The sequence below is a fragment of the Sebastes fasciatus genome, chromosome 4 (genome assembly GCF_043250625.1).
Source record: "Sebastes fasciatus isolate fSebFas1 chromosome 4, fSebFas1.pri, whole genome shotgun sequence".
NCBI classification, from domain to species: domain Eukaryota; kingdom Metazoa; phylum Chordata; class Actinopteri; order Perciformes; family Sebastidae; genus Sebastes; species Sebastes fasciatus.
The window spans coordinates 6,913,651-6,936,418 of record NC_133798.1 but is presented as its reverse complement, the minus strand read 5'-3'; the positions used below and the strand labels follow the sequence as shown (position 1 = coordinate 6,936,418).

The following is a 22,768-nucleotide window of genomic DNA, read 5'->3' as shown; positions in this document are numbered from 1 at the left end:
AATATCACATGCAAATGTTAGAGCTCAGATACATATCTTATTGTGACCATGCACTCTTTCTGCCTCAGTTCATTTTATTATTATCAGCCTCTTGTTTTTGTTTCAATACGATCACTTATTCTCGATGTCAATCATTAATTTTATACCTACAGTGCACTGTATTAGTATACTGCTTGATGGTTTTGAGGGGGAAAGTAAGATAGGCGTATGGTGGTAATGAGGAAGGGGTGATTTTGATTGGAGTTGGGTAAAACTGATTGTTCCAATGGGCAAAAATTCCATAATAACCTTTCAGCATATTGTAATTCAAGTGTTCTGAGAGAAAACTAGACTTCTGCACCTCCTCAAGGCTCTGTTTTCAGGCTTTAAAAAAATCTAGCTCGTGACAGGAGACTTTGACCAATCACAGGTCATTTCAGAGAGAGAGAGCGTTCCTATTGGCTGTGCTCTGGCTGGTGGGCGGTGTTTGGTATTTCTTCAACAGATCTCAACATGGCTGCCGGGTCACAAACGTTCTCATTTTACAGCTGAACAGTACACTACAAGATGTTTCTGAAAACATTTGAGGAGAGAAATAGGCATTACAGTAACAGAATATTGATTCATATTTGATCAGCACTGCCTAGTTTGACCGTTTGATCTGAGTTCAAGAGTGATTGACAGCCGGCTCTCATAGACGGCAGCTGGACGGCAGACTCCAGATCAGCTCTGACTGCTTGTTTTCCTCCGGTCTGTGAAATCTTGCAGATGCCATTAGGAGCACAAGAGGACACCGGAGGACACAGGAGGAACATGATTTTTTTCAGATTACCAGTCTCATGCTCTACTGTCAGGATATAGTGTTTTATAAAAAATAACTTTTTAAATCATCTTTGCTCCATTTCTACCCACTGCAGCTTTAACCGTCTCGCGGGAGTTTCGCAACTTTGTGGTTACCTTCAAGACACAAGCATAAAAAAGCACATTTGCTGTCCCCACCATCTTCTCAGCAAATGTGTGTCAGTAAGTGGATGACAATTTGGTGTCCCATGACACGGTGTATTTTCATGGCGGACCAAGAATATGTAGTGCAGTCATAGCAAAAGAGTAATTAGAACTAGCGTGGGCACATACTTGTGGAGCAGTGTTGAAGGTCAACCTGGTACATAACAATGCCTAATATTTAACTTGCAAACCAGAGAGATATCCAAACAAAACAGTGCCACGGGAGTTCTGTTGAATGAAATTTGAACTAAACTATGTTATGAAATGTCAATAAAAAGCTACTGTGGAGAGTTTTCTATCATATTCCAAGACTGAAAGAGAAATAATGTTTTATTAAAGACAAGACAAATCCCATAAACTCATGCACAAAATCGTTGGCACTGAGAACCCATTTTTAGATGTGATTGAAAAGACATGCATATACTTCAAGAAAGAAATCAGAAAAAAATGCTTTGATGCTTATCATTATAAAAAGGTATAACAAGGCATACCTTCATGTGCAGATGAATTCCTTGCTTAATGTCAATAAATGTGAAAACCACGTAAGTTTATCGTGTAAATATCCATTATATGCCTTCATCTACACTAATATAGATTAAAATGGAATATAATATATCTATAAAACCTGAAACATAAAAACTAAAAGTGTTCTTCGGTATTTTGAAGTGATATTAATGATTAACTGACATTATCGCTCAACTCTCCCCTGTTTTCCCTGCTGAAACCTTTACCCCTGTGAAGGGACTCTCCCTATTGGGATCACTGCAGCCTTATTTAGACTAACAAATTTCCTCATACTGATGCTGCAGCAATATATAACACAAATACTGTGCCAATACAGCCATACATGTATGTGTTCATGTTACGCATGCAAAAACACGCCTGCTACAGAAAAAACAGTGTTTATATGAAATGAGGATGTGATGATCCACTGTGCTGGATTTGAACGTGTTTGCTCTGTTGGTGTGTCATTCCTTAGATACACACCGGAAGACTCACACATATACATCGAAGGAATGCATGTCAATATACGTGCCTACAAACTCTCTTAAGGCTTCAGTAGGCAACAATTTTTTTGCATCATTGGGCAAAAATTCCATAATAACCTTTCAGCATATTGTAACTCAAGTGTTCTGAGAGAAAACTAGACTTCTGCACCTCCTCATGGCTCTGTTTTTAGGCTTTAAATTATCTAGCCTGTGACGGGAGACTTTGGCCAATCACAGGTCATTTCAGAGAGAGAGCGTTCCTATTGGCTGTGCTGCGGCTGGTGGGCGGTGCTTGGTATTTCCTCAACTGATCTCAACATGGCTGCCGGGTCACAAACTTTCTAATTTTACAGCTAAACAGTACACTACAAGATGTTTCTGAAAACATCTGAGGAGAGAAATAGACATTACAGTAACAGAGGAACATGATTTTTTTCATATTTCCTGTCTCATGCTCTACTGCCAGGATATAGTGACCGTTTTATAAAAATAACTATTTAAATCATCTTTGCTCCATTTCTACCCACTGCAGCTTTAACCATCTCGCGGGAGTTTCGCAACTTTGGGGTTACCTTCAAGACACAAGCATAAAAAAGCACATTTGCTGTCCCCACTATCTTCTCAGCAAATGTGTGTCAGTAAGTGGATGACAATTTGGTGTCCCATGACACGGTGTATTTTCATGGCGGACCAAGAATATGAAGTGCAGTCAGATCTAATCTTGTCACGAAAAATGAAACAAAGCTGCTTTTTTCTTTAAAATGCTGACATTTGTCATGTTTGTTATATAATTATTTATTACAGTGGAAATCCATTTAGTAAACCAGCTTAACTTGGTTGAACGTTTCATTTCCACTTTAAAGGTGCTCAACATGAAATTCAGACACACCCTGGACTTCTAACCCCCAAAGGCACAACTAGAGCACACTGTCAACCATCATACCAAATTTGAAGTTCCGAAGTTAAATAGTTTCCGAGTTCTGCTCCGGAAACTAAAGTGTGACACGCGAACGGACAAAAGGACGGACACGCGGAGCGCTATATACCCCCGACTACGTTGTTGCGGGGGTATAACAACCGTTTTAGGTGAAATTCGGAGAGCGAAGACCTCCGCCAAGGTGTGTGACTTTAAAAACAGATCACATCTCACAGCTGGTGGTACCGTGAGGTGGTCGTTTTATTATTAGCACGGTGTGTTTCCGTGTAATGTATCGGCGGATGCCTCTCTCATTCGGCAGCCTTGTTATGTCTGTATAACGTTACACTATGTTGTCTCTCAGTCTCATCCCGTCTCATCCCGTCAGTCTCTCAGTCACATCCCGCTTTTTTCTTTCTCACCGCGGACAGTCAGCAGCTCCCGCCGCACCTCGGATTCTCGCCACACATCCACACATGTATCTCTCTGTTCTCAGGAGGAGGAAGAAGGCGAGGTCATGCGTCATCAACGCGTCATCAGTCACACTGTGCATGTGTGGTCCTGTGGTCTTAATGCTCAGGCTGATAGGAATCCTTAAAAAAAATTCCTGAATCCTGAACATAATCCGGATCGCCACCAAAATCTAATGGATTGTTCATTGTGCTACACTCCACCCCTCCAAAAAAGTTCATTCAAATCCATTGCAAACTTTTGGAGTAATCCTGCTAACAGAAGGACAGACAAACAAACAAACAAACCAACGCCGGTGAAAACATAACCTACGCCAAGGCCGAGGTAATAAAAATGATTATAGGCCTTGCCTATATTGCGATAGACACGATACTGAAAATTATTATTATTAATAATAATAATAATAATAATAATAATAATAATAATAAACGTTTTGACAATATATATCGTCATATTGCCCAACCCCAACTTTAAGCTCACTGTTTTTACTTTTATGGCACATTTACTCTCTGCGCTCTAATCAACATTGTTTCCAGCAAGTGGCCAGCAGGTTTCGACTTAAAACCAACCTGCCCACATCGCAGACTGAAAAAATTAAAAACTAGCTATTTATAAATGTCTACAATTGAAATGAGAACACATACCTGAGCTATGGCTAGTAACAGTAGAACACATACCTGAGCTATGCCTCGGCCATGAGGTAAGTAATTTGTATATTCATACACATGCATATACACGTATAGTCCTATATACAGTATACCATACACACATGCTCTGTACACAAACCGTTCTCTATAACTGTGCATATGGTGAAAGCGACATCATTGACATCATACCACTCTTGGTTATGATATCCATCCATCATCTGCAACCGCTTATCCCGTTAGGGGTCGCGGAGGGGCAGGTCTCCAGACTATCGCAGGGCTGACACAGACAGCCATTCACTCTCACATTCATTGTCAGAGTCAACAATGAACCTAACCTGCATGAAAACCCACAATTACACAGGGAGAACATGCAAAACTCTCTGTGTGGAGTTTGCATGTTCTCCCTGTGTAAGTGTGGGTTTGTCCGGATTCGAACCTGTGACCCTCTTGCTATGAGGCACCAGTGCTAACCACTGCACCACCGTGCAGCCAAGTTATGATATGTATTTTTTATTTTTTTCTGTTGTTTTATTTAACTAAGCTTTCAATGGTTCCCCCCAGAGCAGCACCATCAGCAGAACCCAGTATCCATGTTCACCATTAGGCTGTAATATATGAGAATAGCTATGATGGTGAATGCACTACTACTACTTAATGAGTTAATTAGAGCCGGTGGAGCCGGTGCAGCCGGTGTGATCGACAGACAGGATCTCTCCTCCATCAAGCCGCCTGCTCACACACATCCTGAGCCCAGCAGATAGGCTGCCGGTAAAAAGCGGATTTCCCCTCTTCTATTTAACTGTGTCACACCACAGGCAGTCTAACATGTAGGCCGACCAACAACAACAAAAGAAGAGATTAGAAGAAAGTTTTACCTAAAGACTTACCTTACAAGTAGACTTGGGTTGTTTTCAGCTCTGCAAAGTAGTTTTCTATCTGCTCATGATTCGAAAGTGCTGAAGTGAAGCTGGAGAGGATGTAAGTGTTGACAACGAGGCCAGCCGCAAAACGGTCAGTTCCTCTAACTGTGTGTACAAGGAAGTAAAAGTTAACTTGCATTATAGGCTTAGCCTGCATGTTGTAAAAAAAAAAGAAAAGAAAAAAAAGGACCGGAAGCAAGGACCGTATCTATGCAAACTATGCTGAGCAGGAGGCGTCTGACGGGAGGGCAGAAACTGTCAGGATGAGCGCTCATATTACAACATGTTGAAATGAGCGTTATATGTGAAAGCCTCTCAGTCACAGTCTGGTGTCTTTGTGATGCTGAGTGCAGTTTGAGCACCATGCAGACAAAGCTGCGCCATCTTACAACGCAATCCATCAACATATGTTTGATGGTAAAAGTGCGGTCCGAGGACTCCTACTGGTCCATTAAAGTGGTCCAGAAGGTCCTTGACCTTGGGATGACTATGAATTGTTTCACTGACTTGAAGCAATCCCAGTTATACGTTAAAACAGTGAGAAGAAAAGATGGAAGATTTTTGCTCTGTTATCAGATGAAGTATTCACATCCTATAAGAACTACTTAAAGCTGCAGTGGGTAGAAATGGAGCAAATATTGTTACAAATTTTATAAAACGGTCACTATATCCTGACAGTAGTGCATGAGACAGGTAATCTGTCCTCCGGTGTCCTCCGGTGCTCCTAACGGCATCTGCAAGATTTCACAGACCGGAGGAAAACAACCAATCAGAGCTGATCTGGAGTCTGCTGTCCAGCTGCCGTCTATGAGAGCCGACTGTCAATCACTCGCAAACTAGGACCAAAAGGTCAAACTAGGCAACGCTGATCAAATATGAATCAATATTCTGTTACTGTAATGACTATTTCTCTCTTCAAATGTTTTCAGAAACATCTTGTAGTGTACTGTTTAGCTGTAAAATGAGAAAGTTTGTGACCCGGCAGCCATGTTGAGCTCTGTTGAGGAAATACCAAGCACCGCCCACCAGCCGGAGCACAGCCAATAGGAACGCTGTCTCTCTCTGAGTCTCCCGTCACGGGCTAGATTTTCTAAAGCCTAAAAACAGAGCCATGAGGAGGTGCAGAAGTCTAGTTTTCTCTGAGAACACTTGATTTACAATATGCTGAAAGGTTATGGAATTTTTGCCCAGTGATGCCAAACATATTCTGCCTACTGCCACTTTAAGTCAAAGAAGTACTACCACAGTTAAGAAAGAACCTACTCTATTACAATAAAAGTCATGCTTTCAAAACTTAAGTTCAAAAGCTGCATCAGCATAATGTAGCCTACTTAAAGTATCAAAAGTAAAAGTAGGTATTATGCTGCAGTATGATCCCTTTCGGAGTTAAAGGGACTGTTTGTAACTTCTTACACTTACACTCTTAGAAATCATTGCGGGTTGGTGTCCCATGCACGCTCGCGTGTGGCTACGCTGTTCATACACAAACTGCACGGAAACACCAAAACCGCAAAGTTATATCTAGTGAAACCTGTCTTGCAAAACAGTGTCAACTCTTCCTGCTTCTGCCTACCGACCACGGTCAGAAGACACAGGGGAGACCGTAGCTTTGGTCTCCAGGGCCGGAGTCTATGCTCCTCTGCCTGCTTGCCTTCACTCACACACCGCGCTCGTTCTCACTCGCTCTCTCGCTCCACATCTCACGTGCATGTGCGCACACTCCACACTGCAGAAGAGTTAGTTTAGCTCTGAGAATATCTAGTGGACGTTTGTGCAGAAATAAATGCTGCAGCTCCTCCAGATCAACAGAGGTTTCCCGTGTCGTTTCCTGCTGCTGAGTGAATAGACGGGGCTCCGGAGCGAGTAACGTTATCGGCTCCAACCCAAACTCCGGTGTCTCCCCTGTTCCTTCTGACCACGGCGGGGAGGCTGAAGCAGGAAAACACAGTATCAGCATCGATTCATGGAGAGACCTCCGTCTGGTCAGCTAACATTACTGCCAAGCAGGTGAAATATAGAGTGATATTGTAGTTTTAGCTGACGTGTGTCGCCTCACTGTGTTGATAGATGCTCGTTTATGTCTATGTAACGCTGACTTTCGTTGACTTAACGGCCACAGGTGTCGCTGTTAACAAGCAATTTCTGAATCTTACATAGAGTCCCTTTTATATAAGGACTGATGGAGTAAAGTGAATAGAGCATTTTAATGTTGCAGCTGCTCATTTTACCATACTGTACACTACTGGGTAGTTTCATCAATAGTACAGTAGTAAGTATAGTAAGTACAATATTTCCCTCCGAAATATAGTTAACATGGGAAGTAAGTAGGAAATACTTAAGTAAACTACAAGTACCTCACAATTGTACAGTACCTGGGAAAAAGAACTTAGTTACATTTCACCACTGTCATGAGAGTTGCTGGAGAATAGTGCTGTCCAAAATGAAACAAACATTATCAAATCTTTTAGGGGTTCATGGGTAAAAAAAAAAATCATTAAAAAAATTTAAATTAATTAATTGCAAATATATGAATGTGCTATGTAATGCATGACCTATTTGAATTAGTCTTCCATTGTTTCACTGCTTACAGTATGTCTCTTATTGTTAGCCTATAACAATAAGATAGTCATAGATATGTCATAGGCTTATTAAGAACTGCCCTAACCTGTATGAATGGTGCTGTACAAGTAAAGTTTGCATTGATTGATTGATATATTAAGAGATAGAGGGTGAGCATCCATACACTATGCAGTCAGTTGTTATAAAACAGCATTCTATCTAGCTGGGTTGGAATAAGTGCAATGAAGAGCATATAATGAGGTGATCCCGAGATCAAAATGTATTCACATTTTCTGGGAATAAAATAATAAAATCATTTCCATACACAAATATAAAGACAAGTATAAACATTCTTTATGGAACCATGTCCGCCGTGCCACTGTGTGAATTACTGTAACATTACATAAGAGATTTGCATGTGGAACTTGCCTCAGTAATTTGCATGATAGCAGAACAGAAGAGGGGGAGGGGGTGATGAATACAGAGTTGCCTGTCTCAGTCTCTGAGCAGGTGGTTATACTGGTACAATTTAGAGGATTAGAGGTGTCAAAGTGGAGATCTGCTCATTTATGGTGACGCCAACATTTTACAGCTTGTCTGGCAAAGTCGGATATGATCAAATGAAGACACACTAACAGTTCACTCAACTGAGAAACACAAGTGAAAGTAGTAGTTGCAACCTCGAAGCTCCTCCTTAGTTTAATACAAGCAACACTGTGATAATGTATTCACTACACACACACACACAGAAAATCCTCCATCAACTTCAAACACTATACTCTATGACAATTGGAATTATTGTAATTGCAATAAGCATGTTTCAAACTCAAGACCAGATAGTTTGTGATCATTTGTCCTACTACTGTGCTACAGGTATTTGTAAATGCACTTTATAGTCCAAAGTTCCTTTTCTAATGGGGTTTTTAGGACATAAACACCTAGCGGTGCTAGTGATGTTTTACACTGTTTTCAATTGGTCCGCAACCAGTTAAAGCTGCAGTAGGCGAGATTGGAGCAAATATGATTTAAAAAAAGTTATTTTTATAAAACGTAGTGCATGAGACAGGAAACCTGAAAAAAATCATGTTCCTCCGGTGTCCTCGGGTGTTCCTAATGGCATCTGCAGGATTTCACAGACCGGAGGAAAACAACCAGTCAGAGCTGATCTGAGGTCTGCCGTCCAGCTGCCGTCTATGAGAGCCAGCTGTCAATAACTTGTGAACTCCGATCAAACGGTCAAACTAGGCAGCGCTGATCAAATATGAATCAATATTCTGTTACTGTAATGCCTATTTCTCTCTTCAAATGTTTTCAGAATCATCTTGTAGTGTACTGTTCAGCTGTAAAATGAGAACGTTTGTGACCCGGCAGCCATGTTGAGACCAGTTGAGGAAATAACAAGCACCGCCCACCAGCCGGAGCACAGCCAATAGTAACGCTCTCTCTCTGAAATGACCTGTGATTGGTCAAAGTCTCCCGTCACGGGCTAAATTTTGTAAAGCCTGAAAACAGAGCCATGAGGAGGTGCAGAAGTCTAGTTTTCTCTCAGACCACTTGAATTACAATATGCTGAAAGGTTATTATGGAATTTTTGCCCAATGATGCCAAAAATATAATGCCTACTGAAGCTTTAAACTTACTGCTAAAAGCAAGATGCTAAACCATATTAAAAATATGGTGATATACTGAATCACCTCTGTACTTTATTAAAGCTAGAGTTGGTAACCTTCAAAAACATTGTTGTTATATTAGTTTGAAATTCTTCCATTATATCCCGACAGCAATCAATGAATCAAATGCTCTGACAAAAAAATATATTGGAAAAAACGGTCACTAAAACGTAGATCATTGGTGGGCTCAAGGTCATATTGACCTTTTTTTCCCCAGTAACTTTATTGTCCTGTTCGTGTCAGTCAAATCAGTGGCTATTAATTCGTTCTGAGTACAATTTAACTCACATTTTGTCAAATTCTTAAATAATTTTACCATTATATGACTTTGATAAAACAAGTGGGGTAAACTATAGCTAACTAACTGCGTAGTGTTACATTAATATATGTAATTTGAGGGACAAATTATTTAGAATCCCCAGTATTTGAATAAATAGTCAATCTCTCCTCTTGCAGTCGAGTCTAACTGCTCAGACGGTGAAGCAGATAGATAGAGACTGACTAACGGCCCCGTTTCAGATTTTGTCTCCTAAACCAAAAGGTTTTTTAATACTGTAGCAATAAAATAATCTGTTACACAGCAATTCACTATTAGACTTTTCTTAAAATGGGTTTAAGATGATCCTTACCTCCTTTGAACCCACACCTTCAGGATAATTCTATGTATTATTTTACTGTTTTACATAATTATTAATGGTGTGACTTACTGTCTTCAACCTAATACTTCAGTTAGTGGTTTCAATAGAGATAATGTGGATGCATTGCATTCTGGTTGACTGAGGCTACACCTGAAGAAGAAACTGCTTCCACTGCCTCTTTGATAGAATTTCCTGTGGTATCTATTAATTCAAAAAAGCTTGTCTCTATCAAACACCAGTGAAGCTTGGTGGAAGTAAGAGTGAACACACCCATGACACATTGGTCCCTGTCACACTGATTACGAAAGCTGACTTGAAGCCACATTAGTAGCTTTCAGCTTTCAGCAGTGTGTGAAAGGGATAGATTAGACTTTATGAACCACTTATTAGCTGCCTCAGACCTAGTTAGACCTTGTTAGCCTGGTTTATGTTGTGATGACATCTTCTCACAGACAAAACCAACTCTAACTGGTGATCGGTGTAAACATGAGAATGACTTTACTGTGGTGTCTTTAAATACGGAAGCCCTGAGAGGCAAGTGAGAAAAAAAAACATTCTGGTGATCCATTTTCTTTCTCCACGCACTCTAAACACAAGGTACATATATTGTGTGTTAGCAAGTTATGTAAATAGTTCTGGCTGAACACATGAATGCTTTTAGTCCTATTTAGACATGGGGTAGCGGTCTACACTGTACTTCAACCTCTTGTGGCCGAAATGAGTATTACAACACTTACAAAACTTTTTTTTTTCACCTGTTCTTAAGTCATAAACATAGGACAGAAAACTATTTATCTCAGACTTGTCCAGAATGTTTTTGTTTTTTTTCTCAGTTGCCTCTCAGGGCTTCCGTAATTAAAAGATGTTGCATTTTGTGTGTGAAAGGGTCCAAGCAGAATTAAAGGTAAGGTATATCAGATGATACCAGGTCAGTCGGTACCAGGTGGACTGAGAGCCTCAATAAGTTAAGATTGTTTTTGTCTCCCTGTTGCCCCTCACTACTCCTGGTCTTCCTCTGGTTCCCTGAGGCCCTGACTGTGTAGAGTCTTCCCTGCCATCTCCATCATGGCCTGGACCTCTGGATTCACATCCAGGATACTTTTCTTGCTCTTCCCCTCCTCGCCCTGAAACAAAAAAAAACATACAGAAATACCATTACATGGGTTTAATTCTTTGTATTCTAAAGGAAGCAGCTGGAATGTAAATGAGGTTCTATATTTGGGGTACAGTTAATTACATGCCTGATGTGCATCTGCCTGAATTCTTAAAGAAAATGGGTGGCCAGCTTTGTCATAATTCTACTGAATATGGATTACTAGAAAAAAAAAAGCATGAAAACACTACACCCATATCTACCATCTTTCATTCCCACATCTCTCCTCCAGCTCCTGTGAGCTCCTAATGTCTCCCCCAACAGCAGCAGCATTAGCACCTGCCTATTACTGTGACCTTTGTGGACGAACTCCAACACTGCTGTGAGCCTGCAGTGTAGGACAGTTAAAGACTGGTTGTGCTGAGTCCGTCCCAGTGTACAGTAAATATGTGAAAATATGTCAAGCAAGATTTCCTTGGAAAACACTATGAATCATCCGTGAGATTTGCAGGATAAATAAAGAATTGACCGAGTATTCTGATTGCCAAATTGTGAGCAAACCACAGAACCACAACGCCCCCAGTTTCCCCTCTCGCCTTGTTTCGTGTCTGCTATCAAATACAGGCGAAAAAGCAAGTACTCTGACCTCCTCTGGTTCTGGGGGTTTTCCGACCGCCCACACTTCCATTGAGTCCAGGGTGAAGTCCTCCTCTCCAGAGAGCTGAGGGCTGCCGTAGGTGGTGCACTTGGGCCGTGCCCGGCTATGACCACGGCCAAAATCGCTGTCCAGCCACAGGCCAAAGTAGCCGTGTTGACCACCCATACCCTGATGAAGACCACAAAACATAAACATCCATCATGAAACACAAAGAATGAAGACAAATATTTTAAATAAGAATAATCGTATCTATCACTGCAGTCTTTTATTGTTCTATCCTAAAGTGGGAACAATATTTCTGGAGCTCAACAACCAATATTTCGTGAAATGAAGTTTAAATGAACATGAGACCATTCTGATGCCAAAAAATGTAGTCTTTGGGTGGAACAGTTAAATTGAAGCTCATGTTGACGTCGATAATAATACCAACAGTAAGACCACATCAGATGCGATTAACATTTTCTGAATGTTACCAACCCCTTTTAAAGCTGCATTAACCCTCTGAGACCCACAATGACCAGTTTTTGTCTATTTTAGAGGGGTAAAGGAGGTCTTTAGGGGGAGATAGCAGGTCAACAGTAGATGTCACATAGAAGTGGTGTACATCATCTGAAAGATTAATTTGAGATGCTGCTCAACACTTTGTCAAGTTGTTGTAGTCATAAATCAGAAATAAACATGCATGAATTAATCAATTAGATTTGGTGTTAAATTTAACCATTTTTTATCCATCGAGAATTGATAAAATTAACCAATAATCCCTCCGAAATACCACATTAAGACACCAAGACCTTGAGGAACACCATAGAAAAAGCCATGCTGTTTAATGGTGACAAAGACGTTTGACATTTTTGAGATTTCTGCAAGAATTGCATTTATTGGCGATTGGATGGTGAGCACTTCTGTTCTGTAAACTGCTCAGAAACCCCCTTATTGTCAATCTAGCTAGAAAAGCCATCCATCCTCTGAATGCCCTAGGTCTCTAGTTTGTGGCTGTGAAGTTTCATGAGGCTGTAATTATCCTAGAGGTCACCACAGGTCATTTTATACAGTGAGGTCACGTTTCAAAAAATTGTCTCACTACAATGAAATGTCTCCTATGGGGACTAACATCATCACACATGAATACAGTTGGACTCATTGGATCCACAAGAGTCTCAGCTTTACTGTGATACCCAATTTATCATTCCAAGACTGTTCAGGGACCCCAATATGCAGAAATATTCAAACATAATTTTTAGAATAGGCGGAAATAACACATTTCTTTAATGGATTCCTTTTCTTGTTTTATATGATATCTGTAGCTTCACTCTAGGCCTAAACGTGAACCTGCTAGAGCCTCTGAAAGACAGTAAAGTCAATCAGGATCGCAGGTCTCAGAGGGTTAATTGATTTTCCAACCATTGTCTCCAACAACTAACTGTTGTTGTGCTGGGCAGGTAGCATACATTACATTAGGTTTATCAGAGCTTTTTCACTGAAAACAGCTCTTGGGTGATAAGTATTTGCAAGTTTGTCACTATAATCGACCACTATAACATGATACATAAATATTTGATCCATTGTTAATAAATATTGATTAGTTGGGCCCTGTTTGTTTACTGGCTATTAGGGCTGTTGTTCTACCAATGTGACAAACATTTGCTTTGGTGGATTGGTGTAAATTATACAATAACCTCTATAAACAGATATTTGCGTATGAATGCCGACTTTGTAGGCAACTGGACAAGATTTAGTATTTTCTGGTTTCCGTTTGTAGTCCTTTTGTAGTCCGAGTAGTATTGACAAATTACGTTAGAGTTGGCTTTGGTTGCGTGCAGGTAAACAGTCCCTGTGGAGAGCAAAAGACACATAGACCGAAATGCAACCCATTGGCTATTGTCTCACAACAATTTAACCTTTTATTAGCTTTCTTTTTTAAAAATGTATCTGCATTCATATGCACATATCTGTTTATAGAGATTAGCCAACTCCAACTCCATTCTCGCGTTTCAAGTTGATAATCGCACCGTAAACAATGAGCGGCATACCGAAGAGAAAGTCTTGGTCCCGGATATACGTTATCCAGATATCCGCTGGTTACAACGGAAACCCTGAAATATTGTTGCCTCCAGAGGCTAAATCGTCGTCAGACTGATAGCCAATGGGTTCTGAGATTGGTTGTACAATAAATACTGTATGTCAAAAATAACACTGTATTGTATCCATAACATGAAAGGTCAGAGGATTGGTTGACCACTAGTTACGCAGTTTTAATAAAGGTTTTTGTCTCCTCAATCAGAAAACTTGTATAATGATGTTACTCTATCACACAATATCTGAAAAACAATATTCACGTGCTAAATTAAGTGAATTACATTTTAAGCTCCATGTGATAATTACAGGCCATGAACCCTCTGTTACACTAGTGCGGTCTCACCAGTCCGTTGGGCATGGTCTGCTGATTCTGGTTGAGGTACATGAAGTGCTGGTTGTATCCTGTTGCTGTATAAACCCTCAGTCTGGGGAACACAGTGAACAGGATGCATCTGGAGTCACCTGCACACACACATACCGTATATACAAATTATTAAGATCTGAGAGAAAAGTCAAGTGACAGCCCCACAGTATTTAAACAATTAGTATTACTTCCTCAATGTGTCCTTTTATCAGTGCTTTATATCAGTCCTGATCTGAGGTAAGGTCCACGCCAACATGACAGTACTGTTTCTACACAACCGGGATGGATTTACAAGACTAAATTCACTGTTATGTATCAGCGACATCACACTTCACTCCTGCGTGGATGAGTTCTACAAAGCTTGAAAGTTATTTGCACAAATCACTTCTGTTCTTTATTCAGCAGTAATAAACAGTTTCTTAGACCAAGGTCTTGATACCTAAAGCAGTGGTTCCCCAAGTGGGTACCGCAGCACCCTCGGGTTCCTTAAAGTTCCAGTGCACTGAGAATGTGCACACTGGCTTACTGATGCACCTAAAAACTAATCAATTATTTACACAAAAAATATCTGCTGTGAAAAATTACCTATCCACCTTTTTCTCGGGGGCTTTACTGTAGAAATGATGATGGGTGTAACTTCCGGTAAGGTAGCGGAAGTAGCAGTAAGCTAGTCAGTCCCATAGGCTCACCATAGTGGCTAACCGCCAACGGCGCTTCTTTTGAAAAGTAATTTGCCCTCAATTTAGCAAATCCTGCTTTATTTTTAAAAGATATTTAACTAACGATAAATCGGCATTTTCTAAAATGTCCTTGCGGAGCTCTGGTACTTGTTGCGCTGTTGGTGGCTGTACTAACAACCAGACAAAGCTAAATTTGTGTCTTCTTCAACAGTGTGTTGAACATGCACCCAAAACAAAAAGGGATTGTTCTTGTGACCAACGGTACAGTTTCCATCGCCGACCTACAGACGAGGAATCCAGAAGAATGTGGCTGAGAAACCTAAACTTGAAGAGACCATAAACCCTCGTTATGTGTGCTCATTTCATTTAGACTACAAAAAGCCAACGGAGGAAAACCCCTATCCTACTTTGAGGTTGGGCTACGAAAGACCAGCGGAGAAGAGACGTCAGGTCCTTAAAAGGACTGACAGCAGCGCCAGGAGAACATCAGCTATGATTTCATGTGTAGGGAGGACACAGCATTGTAGCGTCGGTTTAATGACAGACAGTTACTTTCACTATTTTCTGTACAGTTTAAAATGTGAGGCAGTTTATGTAGCAACGGAGTCAATAAAGTAGCTAAATATGGTAGTGTAGGTTATCTGAGGCCACTTCTTCAGGTTGTCCTCCCATCCCTCCATAGTAGAAGGCAGAGCTATGATCACATTATCCTGTTTGAGCTGTAATAGGTGGTGTTCACACATGTTTTACTAGATTTTTAATACAATCGCTCTAGGAGAGACGATTAGCGTACCGTTACCACAGAGAATGCCGGTTCCGGTTCAGTGACACGACACGCCGGAAGTTGCGCCCATAATTCGCGCAAGGCATCATGGGAGCTAGGAATAAGGTGTATAGGAAAAATACGATGATGCAATGACACTTCAAGTCAAACTTTTATGAAGTTTGGAGGTTTCTCTTAATCCTCAGGCTAAATCATGTCATGTCAACATAGTGGCAAACATGGTAAGTGCAGCACTGTTTTAGCATTTGTATGATCCATAAAGTAAATTTAAGTTTAATCTTTAGCTTTGCGTGACTTTCAATTCACCAAAATACTGAGTAATAATTACTTAAAAGTTAAAATATGATGGTGCCCTTTTAGTTGTTAATATACAATGCAAGCTTAAGCCATCACTGGTTATCTGTTGTATAACCATAGCTTATGTTGAGGGAAGCTCATCCTAGCGTTTGTTATCAGTTATATCAATTCTGACAATAATTTGAGATACATAGTCATATTTAGTATCTAGCATAGTATTCCAAATGCTTAACTGTGTAGCATTTGCACACTTACTAAGATGAGAGAGCAAGTCATGTAGGCTTATGTTGTTCTCTATAAAATTGTTGAAGGCAGCTGATGAACTAGAGATGGTATTCATCTAATAGCAAATTACATCGAAGTCATACAGCATGAAAGTGTTGTGTGATCAGACGGAGCTAGTCTCTTCTCTCACCCTGGAACTGAGGTTTGACCTCCCAGGCGTGGGAGGCGAAGCCCCCAAAAACGTGCCCCTTTGTGTCTTTGACGAGCAGCAGGGTGGGCCCACACTTCGTCAGGCCGGTCACCATCCTGGTGAAGCTCTCCCCATGCAGCCGTGTGGAAAACACAAGTCTCCAGGGGGCGTTGTAGCTGTCTGGCAACTGGAGAGATTAACAAAGAGTTGTGAAACGACAGTGTGTAAAAATGTACGAAAATATCACTCAACACAGGCTTATTGTCTTTATTTAAAGCTACTACAAGAAGTTTTTAACTGGTTATGAAACGGTCTCAATTTAATATTGATGCCTCTATATGAATAAATTGGATAGGAAAGCTGAGACTCTTCCAATGAGTCCAATTGTATTAATGTGTGATGATGTTAGTCCCCATAGTAGCTATTTCACATAGTGACTTTTTTTACTCAGATTTTGTGGTGTGTCTTTATACTATGACAGTTTTCCGCAGCATATCGCCTTGCTTATAGTATCGCAATATATGACAATACATTGAATCGTTACCCCTGTATCATGATACCTATCGTATCGCCAGATTCTTACCAACACACAGCCCTACCAGTGACTCTAAACTTTCTGACTTTGCCTACTGAAGGTAACAGTGGAAGGCTTACCGGTCTTAGCAAGAATGACTCGTAGTTGAACTTTGTCAAACTTTGCCTGTGGCATTATTGTGAAATACAGTACAGTGACAAGTGGTTCCTTTTATTAATGTAAAAACAAATGCCGGAAATGTTAGGCATGGGCCTTTGTTTTATTTTAAGGAATGTACCAATTCTAGATTTGACTGAAGGAAACCATGAGGGCTAATTTGTTTGCCAGGAGGTTGCAAAGTGAGAAGAGGTCAAAGCTATGACTAACAGTAGAACTCATTTACCATCTGATAATAATGGTGTGAGTGTCACAGATGAAATTAAGTCATGGGAGAAACATATATAAATATACAAATCTATTATGACTATGATTAATAATGTGCAAAGCAAAAGTTTTACTGTTAATGACGTCACTGTGGGCACGATAGTGACGTCTGATGAATTGTCTGAAATTACAATAAAACTAGATGACAATAAGGTAGGTGGAACAAACCACATTACTGATACACAATATGATGGAAAAACCTGTTCCTCCTCTTACCACTTGATTTACTGGGTTTCTAGTTCATGCCGCTCTAAATGACTCAATGCTCTCAGTGCTGTTAGTTCCTGTTATAGAAATAGAACGGGTCAAATTTATGGTAGTGGTAACTATAAGACTATAGCTCTGCTTGTGTCCGGTCCAAGGCGTTGGAAAGAATTCTGACAGACAGACAGGTTCTGAAATGATATTACATTTGGCTGCATTAGACATTTTGCACAACCAGCACTCACGCAATACCCAAGTGGATCTGAGAAGACCTGTGATCGGGCAGCGCTGATCATGGTGGAAGGTTCCAACATTTCCCGGTTCTGCATGGGTGCGGGTCCCAGCTTTCAAATATTAGACGGGTTCAGTTTGGTGTCCGGGTAGTACATTTCTTTTTGGGTTCGGGCACAAATTTATGGTCCCGTGATGACCTCTAACCATCAGCTGATAAGAATCGGTATACGTCCCCAAATAATCTAAACTGAACACCATTTTCATCCCAAATAATTTAAACTGAAGCTTTGGGACAATTCTCCAATTGGTTTAACTTCATTAAAAAATCAGTTTGCACTGTGGTTTTAGAACGCTCACCAAAAATTTGCTCTAAACCACGAACAGAAAATTTGGTCAGAATGATGCCAAATACATTTTTATTCTAACCTGTGGTGCCAGAAACATGAGGGTGGGAAGGTCCAGCAGCAGACACTTTAGCTCTTTCCAGGGCGTTTCCCTGCAGGGGGGCAGCAGGGTGGGGGCAGGCCGGCCGCTCAGGGACACATTTAGGCCCTCAGCTACCAGCATCTCCAGGTACAATGACACCTGGGAAGTCCTGAAGATCCAGTCCTCCAGAGAGGAGACATCATAACCTCCCTGATCTGAGGAGAGGAGAGGAGCGGACAAGAAACAACATAACCTCCCTGATCTGAGGAGAGGAGTTGAGTCAAGCCGAGTCGCACTTCCTTAAAGGTGCTCTCTGGAATATCCAGAGCATTAATATAGCAGCAACCAACTATTTGCTATGTAAAGAGATAGAGGAGTAATGTCTACCTGAGCAAAGAAGGAAGTCTCTCTCCCTCTGTGTGTGTGTGTATTGTAATAAGAGCTTCACTGTTTTGTTGACATAGCTTGGCCGGCCGCACGTGCCTTTTAGTGCATGTTTGTGCATGTGAGCGTGCCTAACTGGCTAGCTCACGGCCGCTACTCTGTACTGCTCTCATATGACAGTTACAGCTGATAACGCCGTCCTGACCGACGGCGTCGATGTGCGGAAGCGGAGCACCCACCCTTCGGTTCCCCCTCAGGTTAACACTGTTAGCTCTGTCAGCATTGTTGCCGTTGTTTTCACTGTTAGCAGCGTTAGCTATGAGCCGCCGGCTCAGCCATCTCCATGATGAGAGCCGTGCGGAGGCAATAGAAATGCTCCCAATCCTGCATTTAGCACCTTTAAAGGAATTCTTCAACCCCAACATGATAATTTCTATATCAACTGCTCACTGCGTGTTACCTTGAATTCTTTAAGAACACTTTGTTTTCTCACATGCCTCCACAGAGAATGGATAATCCGAAAACGGAGTAAATCCTTGATGAATTGAAGTAAATGGGCAACAGCAAAACCGTCACCATGGAGGCATGCGACAAAAACTTTTTCTTCAAGAATTCAATATAACACACGATGAGTAATTTATATACAAATGGTCATTTTGTGGGTGAAGTATGGCTTTAATATGTTCAAAAATCTTCAAATCACCCATTTACCTGAGGGTTTGAGTTCAGAACATATCTGCTCTGCCAGGAGTTTGACACCCAGGGAGCCATCACCCATTTTCTCTGGCTTCCAGGCCTGCAGGCGCCCTCTGTGGACCACAATCTGAACTACAGCATAAATCAGGTCCTGGAGGAACTATGGAGAAAGAGAAAAGGGCCAGAGTAAGGCGTCAGTAGGGAGTAATGGAGGTAGCAAAGTGAGAAGAGATGGTTGTGACAAAAGATAAAACTAAAGAAGACGAGAAATACTACAGAAATTGACACATTATGTCCTATTTAATTGTACCCTCTACTCACCTCTACTACCTGCTCACATGTGACAACCGTTGCTGCCTCTGAGCCACGCTGGGACATTGCCATGACGAGAGGAGCCCGTTCTTCTGCAGTGCCTCGCAGGGTGTCTGCTAGGAAGATGACCAATTGCTCTCGACTCACTCCAGAGGCAGCAGAGGAGCTGGTCTTCCCAGAAGCTGCGGGTGCTGCCAGTCCAGGGTCGATACTACACATGCACTGGTAGACCCTCCTCACCATGGAGTCTGGTGCCAGGCTGCCCATTGAGGACTGGGACAGACAAAAGGAGGGGTTGATTATACACTTGCAACACACTGGCAGAAACTGCCTTTCCCTGACAAATATAGTCAAAGAAACACAGCATATTTCTGAGTGCGTACACCTACTTTAGGTATAAGAATTATACAGTCTATTTACTGCTATAACAATCCCACCTGCAGCATCTCAAGTGTTAGAGTCTTCCCTACTGGTGTTTTCCCTGGGGGTCCTGAAGGGTCCCCAGCACCTCCCTGGATCCTGTCAAAGACCCCCTCAACCACAGGCCGCTCCTCGGGGCGGAAGCGGGTCAGCCGCTTCTGCACCACCACACTCTCTGTGTTACCCATGGTGCTCTACAATCCAACACAAAGAACAGCAGAACACACACAGCAGTGTCATTATATTAACATACAATTAAAAAAATTCACCCAAAAACAGATTGCATATTGTGCAATATTGATTTCAGTATAGTCATATATGGTATTTGTATATATCGAAACACCATCTAGCTGGCTACTTATAATGGAAACCACATTGTCAGGACTTAGAGAAATGATATAATGAATCAGTTTTTGAGTTTGACACTCAATTAACGACTGACTTTGTAGCCTCAGAGAAGTCTGACATATTCCAATAATAAGTTGTTGTTATAAATCAGTTGTAAAATGTGACAATATAATAATAATAATAATAATAATAATAATACATTTTATTTATATAGCGATTTTCAAGAAACTCAAAGACACTTTACACAGGTAAATATCCCGGCAAAATCATCATGGCTGCTGTTGTCCTGTCTTACTGAGTTGATGAATGATTCAGTATCTAGGGCAGTGGTTTCCAAAACTTTTTCGCATATGGCCCCTTAAAATATGGCCCTTATTACATGTTATTGCCTTATTGTCCTCCAATGGTTTCATTTTTTTTTTTTCACAAGAAAAACATATTTAATTAATTAGTCTTTTCCCCATAATTTTGTGTGACAAACCCTCAGAAGTGTCTTGTGACCCCCTGGAGGGTCCCATCCCCCAGATTAGGAACCAATGGAAACATCTAGTAATGATTTATCTCACCTCTATTCTAGGGCTGACCCATAACCTAAATACTGTATGAATCATTTTCAAATAAAGCAATACAATGTATCATAAAACTTCATCTCAGCCATCCGAATTCAACTGAAGTAAAATAACCACTTTGATATGGTAACGTTAGTCCTGTTACAGCTATGAGTACAACAAATACAACACTATGATGTTGCATAGTATGTCTTTAGTTGCTGCTCACTACGTGTTGATAAAGCTCTTTAGTATTGTTCTACAGGATGTTACATTTAAAGGCAGTAGGCTATGTAATGATAGCCAGCCAGTTGTCTCCATGGTTCAACAACACTAACTCCTCATGTTGGACCTTGATTGATGAGTACAGTTCACTAAAACACAGCTTTAACATGACTGCCCTTCTATCCCCTACACACAAAAAGCTAGCCAAACACCGTGGTTGTAATGACAATATAACGTGCATGATGTTCTCAAAGCTAAACAGCTTCATAATGAACCCTGAATGTGTCGCTAACCTTTTAACGAACAGCAGCTAAGCTCTCCATCCTGCACACAGTGGCAACAACACTGTAAACTTCCGGGTGCTGTTAGTGACGACATTTACTGTAGCCAATCAAATGAGCCAAATGTTCACCTGCTTCATGTGATTGGTCCATGGTGTCAGGAGGCGGGGAGAATGGACTTGTTATTTAGTGAGGGCTATGTTCATTAACACACTGGCTCTGTTTTGTTTTGGCACAACTGTTTGTAAAATTGAATGCTATGAAATAAAAAAAAAAACGTCTCTATTGCTGTATTCAACCACAAAGTGCAGTTACACTGTTACCTCAAAAAAATGAAATAACATTTAAAAAATCATTTATTTAATAGTAAAAGGGGAAAAGAAATAATTTTATTACATTATTTAAAAAAAGCATGACTCATACTGTAGGGAAGTGTTAGTGATTACTCCTGCATTTATTATCCATCTTTTAGTCACCAATATATTTCTAATAAATATTAAATCCAAACAAATTATGAGTTTAGGACTGACGACATCACTGATGTTCCCTTATCCAATTTTATCCCATAATTTATTTCACATGCAAACACACATGATATGCCTAGAACCACATGTAAGCCTACACAAAAACCTAGTAATTTACAGTAACATGAGAAGGAACTGCAATTTCAGTCCTGTCCCATCTTTCACCAGTAGAGTCTGCACAGGAGTAACCAGAAGGCAGACAGAGGCCTTTGCAGAAACAGCAGGCAGTTGAAAAGCGCCTTTTAAGGGCATGAGATTTACTATGTGAGTGCACTGAGCTGGGTGTGTTGCATTATAATGAGGTCTTGTAGGACATTGGATGCACCCACGTCGACACAGCTGAATGTGAAGGTGACGTGCAGCCATCTGCCCACGCCAAGTAAACAGACAGGATATGATGAATCAGTGTGTGCAGCATAAGATAAACCACAGAGCTGGAGAATCATTTCTGAACATAAGTCTTCTGGAGTGCATTTACTGTACAAACAAGTTACAAAGTTGATAACTGGGTCATAATTGTGTTTGACCTGGCCCCTTTTGAATTTAGCAGTGACGGTAGCTAGATTGCTAGTTTTTTTACCCCCCTGCCTAAAGTAACCTACATAACCTACCTACCTAATGTCCTACATAGAGTGAGCCAAATGCATTATATTTGTCATCGCTGAATCACCAACATTAAAAAGTTTTTCCCGTCTTCCTACTGTATGTATGATAACCATGTTGATACTATCTGTTGGTGTCTACATACAGGATAAAGGATAATATTAAAAACCTTTGTGCTGATGCTATTCAGTATAACCAAAATCTGTAAGATTCCAAAAGATCAACGTGATGCAAGATGTGCAATGTCCAGGTTGTTTTATTTTGGGTAGATTTTAACAGAAGTTTGTCTTTTTATATACAAAGTGAGGTGTATATTTTGAAAAGACACATCATTTTAACGTAACAATTTGATTATACAAAATCAGTTGATGGAGAGAGATACAAAATAAGACACTTAAAGCTGGAATAGGCAGTTTATGTTTGGCGTAACCCAATTTTCACTGG

The 22,768-nt window shown here is 40.7% G+C and overlaps 2 protein-coding genes across 4 annotated transcripts in view; both read right to left on the bottom strand.

The window, feature by feature from the left end:
- plcg2 (phospholipase C, gamma 2) overlaps positions 1 to 5,301 on the bottom strand; it is a 38,055-nt gene extending 32,754 nt beyond the window's left edge. Inside the window, exon 1 of one of the 3 annotated variants that reach the window (XM_074631720.1) lies at positions 4,895 to 5,301. The gene's annotated coding sequence lies outside the window, so the exon portion shown is untranslated. Of the gene's footprint in view, positions 1 to 4,037; positions 4,057 to 4,894 lie in introns of those variants that run through there. The other 2 variants (XM_074631718.1, XM_074631719.1) reach the window with 2 other exon arrangements.
- A 2,439-nt stretch (positions 5,302 to 7,740) lies between these two features.
- meak7 (MTOR associated protein, eak-7 homolog) lies at positions 7,741 to 21,303 on the bottom strand. Its single transcript, XM_074631721.1, has 9 exons — positions 21,210 to 21,303; positions 19,813 to 19,989; positions 19,385 to 19,648; positions 19,079 to 19,223; positions 17,984 to 18,198; positions 16,162 to 16,348; positions 13,965 to 14,083; positions 11,534 to 11,713; positions 7,741 to 10,918 (listed from the first exon to the last, which is right to left on the bottom strand). The coding sequence occupies exons 2-9, from the start codon at positions 19,981 to 19,983 to the stop codon at positions 10,793 to 10,795; spliced, it is 1,407 nt and encodes a 468-aa protein (XP_074487822.1). The 5' UTR covers positions 19,984 to 19,989; positions 21,210 to 21,303; the 3' UTR covers positions 7,741 to 10,792.
- Between the last annotated feature and the right edge of the window lie 1,465 nt (positions 21,304 to 22,768).